Source organism: Notamacropus eugenii, chromosome 2 (assembly GCF_028372415.1).
Source record: "Notamacropus eugenii isolate mMacEug1 chromosome 2, mMacEug1.pri_v2, whole genome shotgun sequence".
NCBI classification, from domain to species: Eukaryota; Metazoa; Chordata; class Mammalia; order Diprotodontia; family Macropodidae; genus Notamacropus; species Notamacropus eugenii.
In genome coordinates this window covers 527,328,930-527,348,630 of record NC_092873.1, presented here as the reverse complement: position 1 = coordinate 527,348,630, position 19,701 = coordinate 527,328,930, and the positions used below count along the sequence as shown (strand labels likewise).

Sequence of the window (19,701 nt, the reverse complement as noted above, 5' to 3'; positions counted from 1 at the left end):
GTATTTCCATGTCTCTAATTTCATCAAAGGAGAGAGGTCCCCAGTCAGGAAACTCCCTCTGCCAGTGTAACAGAACAAGTTGCTTTCCAACTTCAAATCTTTTGAATGCTCCTTGGGGCACTCTTAAATAACCTGCCCAGGGTCATACAGCCAGTATGGGTCACGGATGGAATTTGGACCCAGGTCTTTTTAAATCCACCACTAGCTGTTGGTTCACTGCCTGAGGCTGCCTCTCATTTCCTTGGCTACTTTTTGACTGAAACATTGGCCCACGGAAGCAGTCCATGCCATAATCTCTACAAGTTAACATTTACACATTTAGCGAGTTTGTTCTGTCCCAAAGGTAGTCAGGTTGGGAAGAAATTCAGTTTTCTTGAGAACTGAGTGAATAGTTACTCTGTGATGATTCCATAGCCTTTTACAGCTGGGATCTTATAGCAAAATGCATCTTACCCTGGCCAGGGTCCATATAGTGTTTCCCCCTTAACCAAAAGGATTTGGCAAAGCTTTGGTCATTTTTCAGTTGTGTCTCACTCTCCATAATCCCGTTTGGGGTTTTCTTGGCAAAGATACTGGAGCAGTTTTTGCCATTCCTTCTTCAACTCATTTTACAAATGAGGAGACTGAAGCAACAGAGTGAAGTAACTTGCCCAGGGTCACACAGCTAGTAAAGTAGAAAGGGCTGGTATAATGCCATATGGCAACCACAGAAGGAAGCATGTCATAATGGCTAGTGTTGGAGGAGCTGGAGTCAGGAGGGAATGGGTTCAAATCCTGCCTCTGGTATTTACTCCCTAGTTGTGTGACATTAGGTAAGTCACTTCAGTTTTCTCCCAGGTCCCCTTATCTGTAAAATGTGGATGACAATATATGGAGCAGAGATTTACCTCAGGTGTTTTGGGGCTCCAATGAGACGATGTATGTAAAGCTCTTGGCAAACATTTAAGTACCACATGAAAGTTGCCTAAATTGGAAAATGAACCTCTTGACTTTAGTCCCCAGAAGGATACTATTAATACAACAATAGTAACTGGCATTTATATAGCATTTAAAGTTGGCATAGAGGACTTCCCAAGTCTCTTCTACTGCCATGTTGCCTGATAATTCTCCCTTTACCTTCAGCACCAAGAATCCAACTGAGGACATGGTCATGGAAGTAGAAGGAAGCTGGTCAAGATGCCGAAAAGGGCAACTTTTCAGAATTTGTGTCCCTGATCTGTCCGGGCACCCAGTTTATAGCAAGTTAGCCAGGAAAGAAGGGAAAAATCATGGCAGCTGTGTTTACAATCAGTTCTTCCGCTGAGACCAGGCATCTACTACCACTTTCTTCATTTGGGCTGACCCATATGCCATGTTGATTTCTCTCTGTTATGGGCTATAGAGAAATTCAGCCAGTGTGGTTGGATGGGAATGCTGTCAGAATGATTCTGGTGCAAGAGATGAACGTAATCAAGCTGTTAATAAAGATCCACTCTTTTTTTGGGCTAGCAAGCCCCAAGGTAGGAGAGGGTACTTCTCCCACCATTCCGCATCCTACTTCTTCCCTCCCCTACATCCTTTAGGGTTATACTGAAAGTCACTTAAGCACATATATGTTGCCCTTTTAGGGGACAGCATGGTATAAAAGTAAGGGCAATGGACTGAGCCAGAGGACCTGGATTTGATTGCTCCACTAGCCATTTGCCAGTGACTTTGGCAGAGTTAGGAGGAACCTTGTAAACTGGTAAGTCCACCCTTCTCATTTTACAGCTGATGGAAAAGTGATTTTTCCCCAAGTCATACAGATATTAAATGTAATTTGCTGCACCTTGTAGGTTTTGACAATATTATTGGTAAAAAGGAATTGGAACCTGAGCAAATCTCAAGAAAGTCACTTGGAGAAAAGTACTTGGTGGAGAAATCGAGAGTTTTGAGAGGACCAGCGGAAGCAGCCCCTCAGAGGAAAAAGACTTCCTGGAGGCAAAAAATGGACCGAATGTGCTATTTTCCAACAACTAACACACATATATGTGTGTATGTGTATACATATGTGTGTTAAGTGTGTGCTCATGTGTATTGTGTGTATTTGTGCATGTGTGAATGTATGCGTGCACGCGTGTATGTGTGTGTATGCTTTGAGCTTGATAGCTGGAAAACCGTGATAACTCCAACTTTTTGGTGCATATGAGACAGCAACATATCACCTATTTGGGATGTATCTGACAGAAATCTGAATGCTGGTTTCTAATCCTAAGATTGAGGTGTGTTGCTTCATATAAGGAAACTCTCTTTTATTACTTCTTCCTCTGAAGCAGCAGTAATGAGCCAGAAACAGAAAAGACCAAAGAAACAACAGTAAGAAGGAAAGCCCTGAGACTGTCCCCATGCTACTTGAAGAGAGACATTCACAGCTCAGCCCAGCTGGGAGGATGACTCATGGAGAAGCAGTCCAATGGGGAGCTGAGAAGAGAGCTTGGCTCCCTGGCGATCTGAGCTCTGCACCTGCTGTTGGGAGCTGAGCTGATTAGAGGAAAAAACTTTGTTTGGAGGAGCTGATTGGAGAAAGAAGAGTTCTTTGCTGTTTAATAGAACTGATTGAGGAAAAAGAGAAGTTTGTCTACTTTGCCGTTACCTACCCACAGCTAGTCTATTTGTTGGAGTAAGGATTGTCTTTTGGTTACGAATTGGATAAAATGACCATTGAGGAGTCTATCAATCAATTCTGTCAAAATTCTAATTAAATTGAAAGTGCTGTGATTCTGTTGTCTCCAACAAATACTTATGCAGCCTTTGCTTGTGGATTCCCAGTGAGGGACACCCCACTGCCTCTGAGGCAAGCTCATTACATTTGGGGACAACTCTTATTGTTAGGAAGTTTTTTCCTGTTATCAAGCCTAAACTGGCTTTTTAGCAACTTGGACAGGTATAAAACTTTTCAGTTCAGATGAGCTCTCAGAGGATGAATATCCACATATAGAACATGGATGAAATTGAAGTTCAAAGCCAGTTTCTATTTCAGGAAGTTCAAATGTGGGAGCTGTCAGAGGATGGTGGCTTTTCATTTTGTCGACACCTACATATTAATATACCTCAAACAGCCACCAGGCTTTGAAGATTAAAGAGTGAGGTCAGTGGGCTAGGAAGCAAACATCATTTCTCAGGTACCTTTTCAGACCTGGGATCAGATACAGATATTGTACCTAGAAGTTCAGCTTTTATAGATAATCTGTGAAGATTAGGTTCTAAAACTGAAGACATCATCCATGCTGGTTCCCGAGGGGAACCTTCAAATTGAAGCCAGACTTTAGAAATTCAAGGCTTCTGGAGAAAGAAGAAACTATATGACGAGTCATACAACACCTACCAGAAATAGAGGCCTGAGTTGTAATTATACACAATCACTACAATTCAGACAAACAACATGGCTAAAACAGATCTTGTTAATCAGTCATTTTAGTCTTTGTGACCCTATTTGGGGGATATTGGAGTAGCTTCCCAGCTCATTTTACAGATGAAGTGACTGAAGCAAACAAGGCTGATTTGCCCAGGGTCACACAGCTAGTAAGTATCTGAGGCTGAATTTGAACTCAAAGAGAGAAGTGTTCTTGACACTAGGACAAGGATTCTATTCACTATGCCACCTATCTGCCTCCAAACGCTTTGTTCAACAACAACAACAAAAACTTCTGGCTCTCTCCACTAAGTCAATGAAGACAAAGATGTTTTCAGAGAGAGAGACAGACAGAGAGAGACAGAAAGACAGAGAGAGAGAGAGAGAGAGAGAGAGAGAGAGAGAGAGAGAGAGAGAGAGAGAGAGAGAGAGAGAGAGAGAGTTGGGATGGAGTAGAGATGAACAAATTTAGCAATTAAAAATGAAGCTGCACCTCCCCTCCACCTCCCCCACTTATTTTCCAGGCAGATTCACTGGCTAGGATTTCATTAACTCCACAGCTGTAACTTAGACTGACTTGGCAGTATATTTTTCCTGCTAGGATTTTTAATTGCATCGCGAATCAATCCCACACTACTCTGAAAACAAATACATTTTGTGATACTGAGCACAGCAGTACATCTCTGCTATAAGAGGGAATGAATGCAGGGAAGAAAGCAGCCCCTTTGGCCAACATGTTGGGTTTGGTGATGGGTCGTTTTGCCAACTTATTGCTAACGCTTTCTTTGCTCCTTCAAAGACCTGGGGGCTTCTGACCTGGAGAAGAGATAACCTGGGCTGGGGGGTGGAGCTGGAGATCCTGATTTCTCTCTTCAAGGGAAATCACCTGGGACAGGGGTTAGAGTTCATCTGCTTGTCCCTAGGGGCCAGCATGACTTGTTGTTCCTCCTCTGTTCTTGTGCTGAGGACCAAGGACATCCTGAGGGTGGTGCCTTGACTTTCTAGTGAATTGGATTTAAGTGAGGCAGAGCTTCATAAGGTCATCTGCCTCAAGAACTAAGAAGTAGGGTGATGCTGTAGAAAGAACACTGAATTTGGAATCACAGGACCTTAGTTGGGGGAGAAGGGTGTAAAACATTTATGAAGCACCTACATGTGCCAGGGACTGTGTTAATTGCTTTATAGATGTCCTCATTGGATAGTTAGGATCCTGACTTGGCCATTTGTTTCTTGTACTATGTTGGGAAGGCAACTTAACACCTCTGAGCCTCAGTTTGCTCATCTGGAAAATGAAGTGGTTAGATTGGATGACCTCTCAGTTACCTTTCAGTAGGATCTCAGGATCTAATCAAATTAATGAACGAATACCTTTCAAACTTTAAAGACTATCAATCCTGGCAATGGTTGCTGTGATTATTGTTTAGGATCCCCTGACTTTACTATGTTCCTAACTTGCAAAGGGGCAGATTGACATTTGATATCAGGAAACAAACACTCCAGCTTTCTAAGCATTACAACTGTCCTAAAGGGTCATGGGCTGCTTGAGAAGGTAGAGGCTGGATGGGGGCCTGTTGGACTTGAGGTTGAGAAGATTCTTATTCAGATCCTAGTTGGATTAGATGGCATTTGAAATAATGGGATCAAAACGTTAGGAGACAAATGTGCCAAGGAGATCATGTACTTTGTTTAACATGCACAGAACATGAACATCAAGTGATGTGTATGATAGAGAGGCTGGTGGTTCTAGCTGGTGTGACTATTGGGAGATGTCCCACCCAGACTCACAGAGTCTTCCCTGTCAAAGGGATGATCTCCAGACTTATCAATGATGGGGTCTAGTTGCATGGAGCTCGACAACTCTGAGAGTATGAACGCTCATCCAGATCAATATCCTGCTCACATTATGGTTAACTGCTGCTTCTCCACTCCCAGGACTTTATGGTAATGTACTGGGGTTCTATACCAAGAGACAGAGTGGAGGAATGGGTAAAGCAGTGGACTCTAAGTAAGAAAGATGTGGGTTCAAAGATCCCCTCTAACATATAATGGTTGTGCGACCTTGGTCAAGTCATGAAAACCCTCTGGGCCTCAGTTTCGTCACCTGTAAAATGAATTGAACTCAATAGTTCTTTCTAGGTCTAAACCTATAATTCTATGATTTCCATATATGTAAAACATATGGAAACTTTTGGTTTTAGCAACAATGTCTTGTTCAGCATGAAATCACCTTACCTTTACTAGTTAAGTCACCTATTATTTGGCTAATTCAGTTTTTTTGGAGCTGAGTGTCAGGGGTGACGTAAACATCCAAAGTTGAAAAACAAGGGATATGCAACTCTCCTGACCAGCCTTGGCTTAGGGGAACTAGATTCCTCACTGGCCTCTAGGTAGGTCAGGGTAGAGTTACGGCTTACTTGCTGGGGTCTGCTCCTTTGAAATAGGCATTGACCGTTTCTGTGAATGCTGCTGCCACAGGAAGGGTGTCCTGAGCTCCCATTGTCAGAGGGCTGGGTCCCCGAGAAGAGCCTGAAAAAAATGGAAAACTTTCACTCACTATGAGTGTAGAAAACATGCACCAAAGGTTTGGCTAAGACAGTGATTTGTGAATTTTAGGAAAAATCTGCAAATTTGTTAGGTATCTGTGACTTTTTCAGAATAGGGAACTTCCAGCATGAAACCACCACAAGCAGATCACATTCTATCCACAATTTAGAGAGTCCCAGAGAGTTGTTTGAGACACTCAGAGGTTAAATGACCAGCCTAGAGCCATATATTGATTAAGTGTCAAAGGTGGGATTTGAACTCAGGTCTTCCTGAATCCAAATCTAGCACTCTTATCTATTATGCCATACCGTTTCTTCAAGTAGAGAAATTATGAAAAAAGTCAGCAGTTTTGTTTTGAAGAGAGGGAATGCGAGAGAAAGTGACTTGAAATTTTAAGAGTATGTGTTGATCTTCAAGGCAGAGATTGAATATTTAAAAATACTTGGCTTGTTTCAGGATGAATGTAGTTTCAATATTTCAAGTATGTGCTTTAGAAAAGGAAAAATACAAACCGTGACCAGGTTTTCCATGTGTTTCCAATAAGATGATGACTGCCTGACCCTTTACACAGAGTAGAATCACTTCTAAGTGAAAAGGTTTCATTTCCCTTGGGAATTACTTCTCCAAACATACTTCTTGACTCCATTATTTTGTTTTTTTTTTTTTTGTTTTTGAAAGGGCAAGTGAGAAACTAAATGACTGAAGTCTGTTGAGTGAAATTTGTTACCCAGCATGGTGGCATACTCTTGTAATCCCTGCTACTGGGGAGGCTGAGGTTGCTGGATCACTAGAACATGGGAGTTCTGAGTGGCAGGGGGATAAGCCAATAGAGTTTCCACAACGATACGGGAAGCTCCCAAAAACAGGGAGCCATTGAGCTCCCTAAGGAGTAGCAAATGGCTCAGGTCAAAATGGAGCACCTTAAAGCATCTCTACTAATCAATATTGGAATTGGATCTGTGAGTGGCCAGTATACTTCCAGCCTAGATGAGAGAATCAGTCTCAGAAATAAAACCAAAATAATTCAAATCTGCCCATCCAAGAATATACATAATGAAGTTATGTCTTTCGCAGAGATGACATACATGCTATTCACACAAAAAGTGGCAAAAGCCAAAGGCAAATGTGCCTGAAAATAACTCATGGTTTCCTCATGGTTACCATACTCTGATGGCTAACTGAGTTAGGGAGGTGAGCTCGTGTGTTTGAGGTGTGCCAGCACAGAGTAAACTTTGGTGGTTTTGAACAAAATGGAGAAAATTCCAAGGACAAGTTCAGTAACAGACAGGATTGGCTGTCCAAGGACTACTCTGAGAGGCTTATTACCAGAAAGATGGCAATTGGATGATGGTTCTCTTGCCCACACCAACCCAAGAAATGGAGTGAAAAGAAAAAAAAAAATTCCTTTTGTTTGGTTGCCTTTCCACTTATACAGTGAACAGAGCAGAAGAGTAGGAAGAGGGTGTTGATGAAATATAATTTCTTTTGTTTGGCATTCAAAGCTCTTCCTGACCTGGTTCCTTTCCAGTCTTTCCAGTCTTCTCACAACTCCTCCCCTTCATATATTTTATGGTTCATCCATCTTGATCCTCACATTCCCATCTCCTATTCCCATGCCTTTGCCTCACTGTCTTCCATGAATGGAAATGATCCCCTTCTCTCCACTCTTACCTCTTAGTCTTTCTTCAAGATTTGACCTCAAGTATTGCCTTCTGCAGGAGGCTTTTTTCCTGTGCTTTCCCCTCATTGTGCCTTCTACTCTATGGTTATCATCTACCTACTATACACACTTTGTATGTTTTATATGTACAAGAACATAAAAATAACATTTATTTAGGTATTGTAAGCTCCTTGATGGCAGGGACTGCCCTTCTTACTTTTCTTTGTATCTCCAGCACCTAGCACATAGTATATTTAATACGTTTGTGGATTGATTAAGAATCAGAATTTTTAGATTACGTACAGACATGTTACCATTCACATTCTTAGTGTGAAGTCTTTGTCCAATTACAAATGAGGTGATCTTACAGCAGGCATGAACCCTAACCATGTCAGACAGTTTTAGGATCATAGGGTCATAGCTATAGAGCTGAAAGAGACCTTAAAGGCTGTCTAGCCCAACCTCCTCATTTTACAGATGAGGAAACTGAGGCCCAGGGACTTGTTCAGAACTACACAATAAGAATCTGAGTGACATCCTCTGGCTCTAAATTCAGCCATCTCACCACAACGCAGATGCCTCGCTCATTAATTTAGTTTGCTTGTGTCTATTATGCAGGGTAAAGAAAGATTCTTGACAAACTGGCCCAAAGTCAACGTAAACTTTGATAACTGATGATTTCCATGTGAAAGTGGGTATGGTTTAGGATGGCAAAAAGCATGTTTTAAAACATGGTTTCAAGTCGAGAACTAAAAGAGAGAAAAGTTTACAGAAGACTTGAAGTTGTCTGCTACCACAACACGACCACTTCTTAAGGTAGAAAGTCAGAAGACCTTAGATCTGGTGGGCATTGAATGGTGTCATAAAAATGAAGCTGCCTATATTTTAATAGACAGGATAAGACTAGTTGGTTATGTAGTTGGACTGGTAAGAGTAGAGATAAAAGTCACTGCAAAATGAGAATCATGGAATCTCAGAGCTATAAGGGACGTCAGATCATCTAGTCCCATGTGCCACTGAACAGAAATCCCTTTACAATATTACCAACAAATGCTCACTCACCATCTGGCCTGAAGAACTCTAATGAAGGGAGTACCACTATCTTCCATGGCATTCCATTGCACTTTTGGACAGCTCTAATTGTTGAGAAGAGTTTTGTGCATTGAGCCTAAATTTTCCCCTCTGCAGCTTTCATCTATTTATCATTCCTGGAGTCAAACAAAATATCTATTGCTTTTTCTGTGTGACACACCTTAAAATGCCTGAAGACATATCTTGTGATGCCCTCCTCCCATCCCCAGCCTTTCTGTGTTTTCTCCTTTCTAAGCTAAGCAGCCCCATCCAAATCTGATAAGTATCCTCATATGCCATGGTCAGCTCTTTTCCTTTAAGCACATTTTAACTTCATAGTTTCTTTCCTTAATGGTATCCCTCTATCCCTTGATAGATGTTGAGGTACTTGCCCAAGGCCATACAGTAGTAAGTGAAACAGATGAGAATTAAACCAAGTTCTCCCATTCCAAATCCAACATTCTTTACAATATCCTAAGACAGAATGAAGTGGGGCTAGGTCAGCACTTTACTCTTTCTTAAGATGTACCCAGAACTGAGCACACTACTCCAGGTGTGGTCTGACTAGCAAAGAATTCAGTGGGAATATTTTCTTTTTTGTTTTGGATGTCACACTCTTGGTAATAAAACCCACACTCACACTGATTATTTTGATTGTTAGTCATTGTTGACTCCTGTCCTTAAACCTTCCACATTGTCACTGAATTGTTTTCTAGTCATACCCTTCACTCCCATTCTGTAATTGTTCAAGATATTTGAACTCAGGGGGGCGGAGCCAAGATGGCGGAGTAGAAAGACGCACATACACATAGCTCTGAACCCACAACCCATAGAATGGCTACAGGGAAGTAACTCATGGCGAATTCCGCACCCAGAGGCCACGGAATATTGGAGCGAGGGAGATTTCTGTTCCAGAGAGACCTGCAAACCTCTCGCCGGGGGGTCCTTCGCGCTGCGGACTGGGCGCCGGGACTGGGAGCTGAGTGCAGCCCTGCCGCGGCCGCGGCACCGAGAGAAACAGATCCGAGCAGGCTTCAGGGACGGGATCTCCAGCGGCCACACAAGTCCCTCCACCCACAGGTGACAGGGGTGGGTGAGAGAGTCTCTTTGGCGGGTCGAGAGGGGAGTGGGGTGCCCCCATAATTCAGGCCCCCCCCGGGAGGTAGAAGCTGAGAGGCGGCTGCAGACAGGGGCTCCCCAAGCGGGCGGGAGCCTGAATCCATTGCGGAAGGTCTGCGCATAAACCCCCTGAGGGAACTGAGCCTGAGAGGTGGCCCTGCCCCGATCTCAGCACCAGATCATAATCTCATACTGAATAGCAGCCCTGCCCCCGCCAAAAGCCCTGAGGCTGGAAGCAGCATTTGAATCTCAGACCACAAACACGGGCTGGGAGGATCAGGAGGTGAGGTGGGTGTGAGGAAAATATTCAGAGGTCAAGTCACTGGCTGGGAAAATGCCCAGAAAAGGGAAAAGAAATAAGACTATAGAAGGTTACTTTCTTGGCGAACAGGCATTTCCTCCCTTCCTTTCTGATGAGGAAGAACAATGCTTACCATCAGGCAAAGACACAGAAATCAAGGCTTCTGTGTCCCAGCCCACCCAATGGGCTCAGGCCATGGAAGAGCTCAAAAAGAATTTTGAAAATCAAGTTAGAGAGGTAGAGGAAAAGCTGGGAAGAGAAATGAGAGACATGAAGTCAAAGCATGAACAGCAGATCAGCTCCCTGCTAAGGGAGACCCAAAAAAATGTTGAAGAAATTACCACCTTAAAAACTAGCCTAACTCAATTGGCAAAAGAGGTTCAAAAAGCCAATGAGGAGAAGAATGCTTTCAAAAGCAGAATTAGCCAAATGGAAAAGGAGATTCAAAAGCTCACTGAAGAAAATAGTTCTCTCAAAATTAGAATGGCACAGATGGAGGCTAATGACTTTATGCAAAACCAAGAAATCACAGAACAAAGAGAGAAGAATGGAAAAATGGAAGATAATGTGAAATATCTCATTGGAAAAACAACAGACCTGGAAAATAGATCCAGGAGAGACAATTTAAAAATTATGGGACTACCTGAAAGCCATGATCAAAAGAAGAGCCTAGACATCATCTTCCATGAAATTATCAAGGAAAACTGCCCTGAGATTCTAGAACCAGAGGGCAAAATAAATATTCAAGGAATCCACAGAACACTGCCTGAAAGAGATCCAAAAAGAGAAACTCCTAGGAACATTGTGGCCAAATTCCAGAGTTCCCAGGTCAAGGAGAAAATACTGCAGGCAGCTAGAAAGAAACAATTCAAGTATTGTGGAAATACAATCAGGATAACACAAGATCTAGCAGCCTCTACATTAAGGGATCGAAGGGCATGGAGCAGTATATTCCAGAAGTCAAAGGAACTAGGACTAAAACCAAGAATCACCTACCCAGCAAAACTGACTATAATACTTCAGGGGAAAAAATGGTCTTTCAATGAAATAGAGGATTTTCAAGTATTCTTGATGAAAAGACCAGAGCTGAAAAGAAAATTTGACTTTCAAACACAAGAATGAAGAGAACCATGAAAAGGTGAACAGCAAAGTGAAGTCATAAGGGACTTACTAAAGCTGAACTGTTTACATTCCTACATGGAAAGACAATATTTGTAACTCTTGAAACATTTCAGTATCTGGGTACTGGGTGGGATTACACATGCACACACGCTCACATACATAGAGACAGAGTGCACAGAGTGAATTGAATAGGTTGGGATCATATCTTTAAAACAAAATGAAATCAAGCAGTGAGAGAGAAATATATTGGGAAGAGAAAGGGAGAAATTGAATGGGGCAAATTATCTCTCATAAAAGAGGCACTCAAAAGACTCATTAGTGGAGGGATAAAGAGGGGAGGTGAGAGAAAAACATGAAGTCTACTCTCATCACATTCCACTAAAGAAAAGAATAAAGTGCACACTCATTTTGGTAGGAAAACCTATCTCACAATACAGGAAAGTGGGGGATAAGGGGACAAGCAGGGTGGGGGGGATGATAGAAGGCAGGGCATGAGGAGGAGAGTGCAATTCGAGGTCGACACTCATGGGGAGGGATAGGATCAAAAGAGAATAGAAGTAATGGGGGACAGGATAGGATGGAGGGAAATATAGTTAGTCCTATACAACACAACTATTATGGAAGTCATTTGCAAAACTACACAGATATGGCCTATATTGAATTGCTTGCCTTCCAAAGGGAAGGGGTGGGGAGGGAGGGAGGAAGAGAAGTTGGAACTCAAAGTGTTAGGATCAACTGTCGAGTAATGTGCTTGCCACTAGGAAATAAGAAAAACAGGTAAAGGGGTATAGAAAGCTATCTGCCCCTACAGGACAAAAGAGAAGATGGAGACAAGGGCAGAGAGAGATGATAGAAGAGAGAGCAGATTGGTCATAGGGGCAATTAGAATGCTTGGTGTTTGGGGGGGGAGGGGATAAAAGGGGAGAAAATTTGTAACCCAAAATTTTGTGAAAATGAATGTTAAAAGTTAAATAAATAAATTTAATAATAAAAAAAAAAAAAGATATTTGAACTCAAGTGAAGGACATTATATTTATCCTTAATATATTAAATAACACTAGTGTTTTCTTGATATCTACAAAATATAGTAAGACCCAGGGAATGACCTTTCACGCAATAGGTATGCCCACTCTAGGGGATTGATGAAGGACATGGACAAGAATCGCTGTGGATGAGAAGTGAATGATGGGTTGTTACCTGTACCAGTGGAGTCACACTGATAAAACTCACAGCTCATAAGTTCATTGGATCATGGTTATAGAGTTGGAAGAGACCTTAAGAATCATCAGTCCAACCTCACCCATTTACAGATGAAGAAACTCAAAGCAGTTAAGTGACTTGTATACTGTCATATAAGTAGTAGTGCAGAGCTGACTGGGATTTGAATTCAGGCGATCTGGCTCAAGCCCAAGATTCTTCCTGCTATAACCCTCTGCCTCTCAAGATCTCTTGAAGTTTATATTCTAGCCTACTACTCACCATTAGCTCACCATTCTATCTCAACATTCTAGGATATTAAGATATTTTTGGAATCTTGACATTGTTATCCAATGTAACAAACTATTTGTTCTGGTTTTGCTTCTTCTAGAAATCTTATATACATGCCAGCTACACCTCATCCAAATCATTGATCAAAATGCAACAGAGCACAGGGGAAAGAAGAGCTTCCCAGGGGAGATGACAGGATAAAGATGGGAAGACAACACGTGATGTAACTGTAGGCACTCAGGCTTAAATTCAAAATGAATTATCAGTTGAAAAAAAAGGAGGAGAGGTGAAAAAAGACAATGGCACTAATTTTTGCCATTACATAGAGTTGTATAAATGATGCAAAGTGTTCATTCCAATGAGAAAGTCAAAAGAGTCTGAGTGAATCAATACTTAATCATCTTGTCCAGTAAGATAGACATGGCAGTCAAGTAGAACACTAGATTTAAGTGAAATTCATTTGCAAATCATTACAAACTAGGTTGAGAGAAAATTAAAACCAGTACTGCCTTCCCTTTCCACCCTCCAAGAAAAAAGTAGTTGATGAGAAAAAATTCTTCAGAGAGTTTAGACTGAGATCCTGAGAGTAGGTGAGCCTAGAAGTGGATCACAGATAGACACATAGTATATTCAATTTTCTCACATTGTTTTTATAGCAATCTGCTTACTTGTCTAGACAACCATTTTGTTATTCAGTAAGGAAATGTGGTAGAGTGGGGAAAACACTAGCTTTGACGTCTGGACTTGTGACCAGAGTCTGTCAATGACATTTACTCTTTACTGGTCCTTAGTTTCCTCATCTGCTAAATGAGCATGTCATACTACCTAACCTCTCTTGTGGTTGTTCAGTCATTCAATCTTGTCCAAATCTTTGTGACCCTATGCACCATTATGTCCATGGGGTTTTCTTGGTAAAGATACTGTCATGATTTGCAATTTCCTTGTCTAGTAGATTAAGGCAAACATGACATAGCCACACAGCTAGTAAATGTTTGAGGTCAGATCTGAGCTCAGGTCTTCCTGATTCTAGGTCCAGAGATCTATCCACTTAGACACCTAGCTGCCTCACGTAGCTCTCTCCATGTCTGGTTCTATGAAGCTATAAAGTATGGCAAAGGCATTTGAGAAGATGAAATTCTAGAGAGCTGTGAACTGGTCCAGTTATTCTTGGAAGTATGCCTCTTGAAAATGACTAAACTGTACATATAGTTTTGACCCAGGAAAATCACTGTGAGGCCTATATCCCAAAGAGCTCTACTAATGAAGCTCAGGACCCATATATATGACATATATATCTAGAGTAGTTCTTTTTCATAGAAACAAAGAATTGGAAACTGAAGGGGTGAGGGGTGGAGGAGGTGGCTATTGATTGGGCAATGATTGGACAAGTTATAGGATATGAAAGCAATACTATTGCATTGTAAAAAGGACAAAAATTTGGTTTGAAAGAAATCTGGAGACTTACAGAACTCAGAGTGTGAAATTAGCAGAACCAGCAGATCAGTTTTTGCGATGACACTGATATTGTGAAGACAAATGGGAAAGACTTAAGAACTGATCAGTCCCATGACCAGGCACAATTCAGGGAATCAATGTTGAAGTGCACCACCCATCTCCTGACACGAGTCATGGGCTCAGATGCAGAACAAGACAACATTTTTGGATGTGACCAATGTGGGAGATTTTCTTGTTTTTCTTTCTTTTGGTTTGACCATACATATTTGTTACAGTTTGTTTGTTTCTCCAATGAGAGAAGAGAAATCCTTGTTAATTGAAATAAAAATAGGATAATTTACAAAAGGAATTCTGTGTTGGAGATGATGATTTTAGAGGCATTCAGTGACTGATTTTCAAGATAACGCCTAGGATATTCCAAATGAAAAGGTTATACAGTGCAAAAAAAAGTCTGACCACAAAGTCATAAAAAATTACTGACCAAAGGAATGGCTTTTTTCCTCTATGAAAATAGTATGTAGACGCATTGGAGGTATTTTTTGACATGCTCATGAATAAAGAATACCAGATTATTTAACAGGTCTGTGGCTGACCCAAATACCTCCACCTGTATGAGGCCTTTTCTGACTTTCCCATGTGCTAATGCCTCATCCCTGAAATTATCTTTTATTTACTTTGAGTATATCATACATTTGACAGTCTATGTATATTGTTAACCTTGTGAGAATATAAACTCCTCCAGGGAAGGGACATTTCTATTTTTATATCTCTAGCTCCTAGTATAGGGTCTGGTACATAGTAAGCATCCAGCAAATCCTGATTAATTAATTGATTTGTAGTCATACAACTCACTAAGAGGTATGATAATAGCTATCATGACAAAATGCTTTAAGGTTTGCAAAGTACTTTACACAAACTATCTCGTTTGATCCTCACAGTAAACCTGAGGGAAAGCGGTTGTTATTTGTCTCATTTTACAGATGAGGAAACTAAATCAGAGAAGAGATGAAGTGCCTGGTTAGTACACAGCTGAAGCTGGATTTGAACTTTGGCCTGAAGTCAGTCTAGAATCTTGCCATGTCTAATGTTTGATGAATTAAAAACAGAACAAAACACAAAACCAACCCTGTGATCGGAAGACTTCTCAAACAAAGTGTTCCCCAGGCATATATTAAAATCTTTTACAAAAGAAGCAGCCATGGAGATGATCTTGTTTTTTTAATCAATAAACTGAATGTGGACTTTCCGAACTGTGCAGAACAAGGAGAGGAGAGTTCTCCTGGGCCTTCGTCAGGTGGGTCATCGAGCACGTCTAGCAGACACGAAGAAAAGGATGTCTTTGCAACAGTGAGGGTCTTCAAATGTTTCTATTTTTAGTAGTTCATGGAGGGAGAAGGGGAAGAGAATAAGTATTTTTTAATTGCCTACCATGTGCTGGGCACTTTACAAGTATTATCTCGTTGGATCCTCACCACAGTCCTGGGAGGTAAGTACTGTTATTATCCCCATTTTAAAGTTAAGGAAACTGAGACAAACAGAGGCTAAGTGACTTAGCCAGGGTCACACAACTCGTTAGGTGTCTGAGATCAGATTTCAACTCAGGTCTTCCTGAATTCAAGCCCAGTACTCTATCTGCTGCATCACCTAGTTACCCAAGGGAACTCTGAAACACTGTAGAGCATCCTCACTGAATCCATCTTCACACATCAGAGATTGGCTTGACCATCCACAGTAGAAAGACTTATTGTGTTCATCCTCCATTGCTGAAGAAGACCATGCCATCAGAGAAATGATGACACGACTTGCACTTGACTTTGTTTTGAGTGAGGGAGGGCTGTGCAGGTCACCTGCCTCACTTCTTCTCCAGAGCCATCTGGATCCAGTGACCAGATCTTCATCAGGATGACTGAAGATGACCCAGGGTGCACTGGGAGACCTTGGCCCCTTTAGGTCAAGGTCTATGGAGGTACTCACTTAGGGCGAGGTAATGCCCATTCATTGAACAGGCCTGTTTAAAAAGTAGCCAGGAGAATGCCTATTGCCTAGATCTGGACACACGAGTGGTGGGCACTTTATTAGATCAGTTCTTCCACCCTCCTTTACTTCTGTACATCTTAGGCAGCTGTTGTAGTTGAACAATGAGTAGGAAGAAAGATTGAGTGAGATTGAACTTGGGAAATGATGCCGTACTGTCAGTGATCACGGGCTTTACCAAAAGCTCACATCCAACACCAAAGTTTCCAAATGTTTCAATATCTGTGAGTCATGGAACAACATGCCTTGAAAGAATCAGTTACTAGTAAGGGAAAGACACTGGAATGTGTCTTGTGTCTAACACATTAGACACAAGAGGCTTGTAATATTGGCATTAGAAACACTTACCATGTTTAAGACATGGTGATGAGAAAGATACAAAGATAAGAGCACATGGCTCTTAGCCTTTTTAGGGAGCTTCTGATATAACAAAAGAAACAAAACAACAGTCATGTGAAGAAGAACAAGCTGGATGACAGGCACACAAGAGAAGGTCAAACACAGGACTAGAAGAATTTTGAAGAAGGAAAGATCATTTCTGAACTGTCCCCAGGAAGGATTTAATCTCAGTCATTTTCCCTTGCAATCTTAAGCCAATGGATGAGCTTTCCCAAGAGCATCCCAGAAGAGTGTTTAGGGAGGATGACCAGGATTGTGAAGGTCCTGAGGTCCCACTTTATGAAGACAAGTTGAAAGAACTGTGATGTTTAAGGTGGAAAAGGCAGTGGGGAAGGAGGGTGCCAGCTGACCTCAATTACCTGAAGGGCTGTCCCTCATGAGAGGGGTGGGGACACTTGTTTCATTTGGCTTCAAAGGACAAAATTAGGAGTAATGGGGCTGGCAAGGGGATGAGAAGCAGAACTTAGATCAATGTAAAGAAAGACCTTCAAAATGACAAAGTTATCAAAGAGTGGAATGGGCTTCCTCAGTGATCTTCACTGGAAAGCTTCAAGCAAGGTTTAGATCACAATTGTGGGAGGGGGGTGTGGAGGGAATTCTTGTTCACATGGGTTGCACTAGATCCCCTCTAAAGTCTCTTCTGACTCAGAGGCTCTGTGTAATTTTTTGTATCTGCATCACAAGCCTAAACTTTCATGAGGAAGGAAAATCTTTTACCTTTGTGCATGCAATTTGAAGTATTAATAAGAAGCTAGAGGTTTCTCTTTCTTTCTCTTTCTTCTTTCTTTTCCTTCCTTTTTGTTTATTCCTTTCTCTTTCTCTTTCCTCTTTTCCTTCCTTTCCTTCTTCTCTCTCCTCTCTCTCTCTCTCTCTTTCTCTCTCTCTCTCCCTCCCTCCTTTCTCTCTCTCTCTCTCTCTTTCTCTCTCTCTCCCCCCCCCCCCTCATTTTCTTCCTTTGTCCTTAGTATACATACCACATAGGCAGCCAACTACTCCAGAGGCAAATGCATAAGGCTAACCTTGCAATGGCTAACGAACATGACCTTAAGTGTAGGGGTGACTGTGTGAGTGGGAGGCATAGGAAGTGCCAGATGGAAGGAACAGGACAGAGAATATGATTCAAGTGCCATCTGCCACAGAAACTATAATATCAACAACAGAGCAGAATGCCTCAGGTTACATGGAAGGAGAGTGAAAAAATTTCATGCCAAAAAAAGAGGATCAGAAATGGAAATATTATCTAAGAAAGAGAATGGGGTCAGGTCTATGTACCTTGTTCAGCTAGCCAAGGACCTAGGAACATAGAATTGTATGCAGAAGGGCCCTTAGGGATCCCAGAATCTGAGGGTTGGAAGGAGGCTAGACCGTCATACAGCCCTGCTCACACCAATACATATTTCTGCTACTGTATGACTGACAAGTACCCTGCAGTCTGTACTGGAAGATTTCAGAAGAGGAGGAACTCAGCACCTCTCATGGCAGTAAGTTCCACTTTGGGCCAGCTCTCATTGTTAGAGAAACTTTCCTGACAAAAAGTTTAGATGACTCCTGTTTCTTCCCTCTGGGGTTTGGCAGAACAAGCATAACCACAACCAGCCTGACTTTCCCCTCCCCGTCCCGCGCACCCCCCATCCCGCCCCAGTGTCAATGGATGGAAGTTGTTAGGAGGCCAGTTGAGGCTTGATATCTCCTTCTGTGTAGATCCCAAGCCCATCCAAGGCTTCTTGTCCTGTGCAATTCTCATACATGTCTTTACAAAAATTCCCCATAGAAGGTTCTCTTATTATGCTGGTGATTATCCCACCTTTGGTGGGAACCAATATGACATCTGAGCTGTCCATCCCTCACTCTCCCCGCATGCCTTGCCCACTTCCATTTCTAGGGTGCCATCTTTTCTAGCACCTGTCATGTGGTGGCCATTGCTGGTGTCCTCCAGGAGCTGACTTACAGTCACAACAAATTCAGGCTGCCTCCTCTTCTGTCTCTTCTGAGTGTTCCATAATTTGCAGCCATGGAACTTCCCACTGAACCATACAATTGAGGAGGAGATAAACTTTCATGTCAGGGAGCTGCTCGGAATCATGGCAAGTACAGTCAAGTCTCCCATATGCAGGATGAAGAAGAGTTTCTCCTCCTGGAATGGATGAGTAGATCCAGGAGTCATTTCAGTCATGTCTGATTCTTCGCAATACTATTTGGAGAGTTCTTGGCAAAGATGCTGGAGTGGTTTGCCATTTCCTTTTGTAGCTCATTTTACAGATGAGGCAATCAAGACAAACTGGGTTAAGTGACTTGACAAGGGTCACACAGATAGTAAGTGTCAGAGGCCAGATTTGAACTCGTGAAAGATGAGTTTTTCTGACTCAAGGTCCACTGAACTACTAACTGCCTTAAGATACAATTGATTAGATTTAAATGTTAAGTCCAACACTTGGGATAAAAAACAAAAGAACTCAACCATTTACGTAGAGGATGGTGTGGGGAAGGGGGAGATTCACTGATGTTGGAAATCCATTAATATGAAAAAGTCCCAAGTTCCAGCGATCCACAAGTGCAATCTGTCAAAGGTGCTCATGCCCTTTTGATAGCACTGTACTGTCCAAAATGAGGGAGGTCACTGTACTCATTCTGGTCCAGTTTCCTCTGGAATACTCTGGGTTGTTCTGGTCACTTTATTTTAGGGGAGGATGCTGATAAGCTGGGACACCCACAGGAGAGGGCGATCAGGAAGATGGGGAGGGTCAACACCACACCACATATCAGTTCCTTAAGGGAACCAGCTATTGCTTAAACTGAAGAAGTGAGGACATGGCTGGGGAGTAGGGGATGGGTGGGAAATAAAAGCAGAATATGTCAGTATTTCAAGAATTGCCCCCAGGAAGACAGAATAGACTTATTCTACCTAGTACTAGAGGACAGGACTAGGGCCAATCAACCAATCAATCAATCAAGATATTCATTAAGACCCTACTATGTGCCAGGCACTATACTAGATGCTAGGGAGGTGTGTACAAAGAATAAAACAATCCCTACCTTCAATGAGCTTACGTTCTAACGAAGAAGATTAAAAAGCACATGGAACACACACACACACACACACACACACATACACACACAGTTAATAAATGTCAGCCACAC

At 42.0% G+C, this 19,701-nt stretch overlaps 1 protein-coding gene across 1 annotated transcript in view; it reads right to left on the bottom strand.

Annotated features, from left to right (window-relative positions):
- SGIP1 (SH3GL interacting endocytic adaptor 1) overlaps window positions 1-19,701 on the bottom strand; it is a 277,554-nt gene that overhangs the window by 13,284 nt on the left and 244,569 nt on the right. The window contains exon 22 of the mRNA XM_072649764.1: window positions 5,785-5,896. Within this exon, the coding sequence (XP_072505865.1) occupies window positions 5,785-5,896 (112 nt within the window). The remainder of the gene's footprint in view (window positions 1-5,784; window positions 5,897-19,701) is intronic.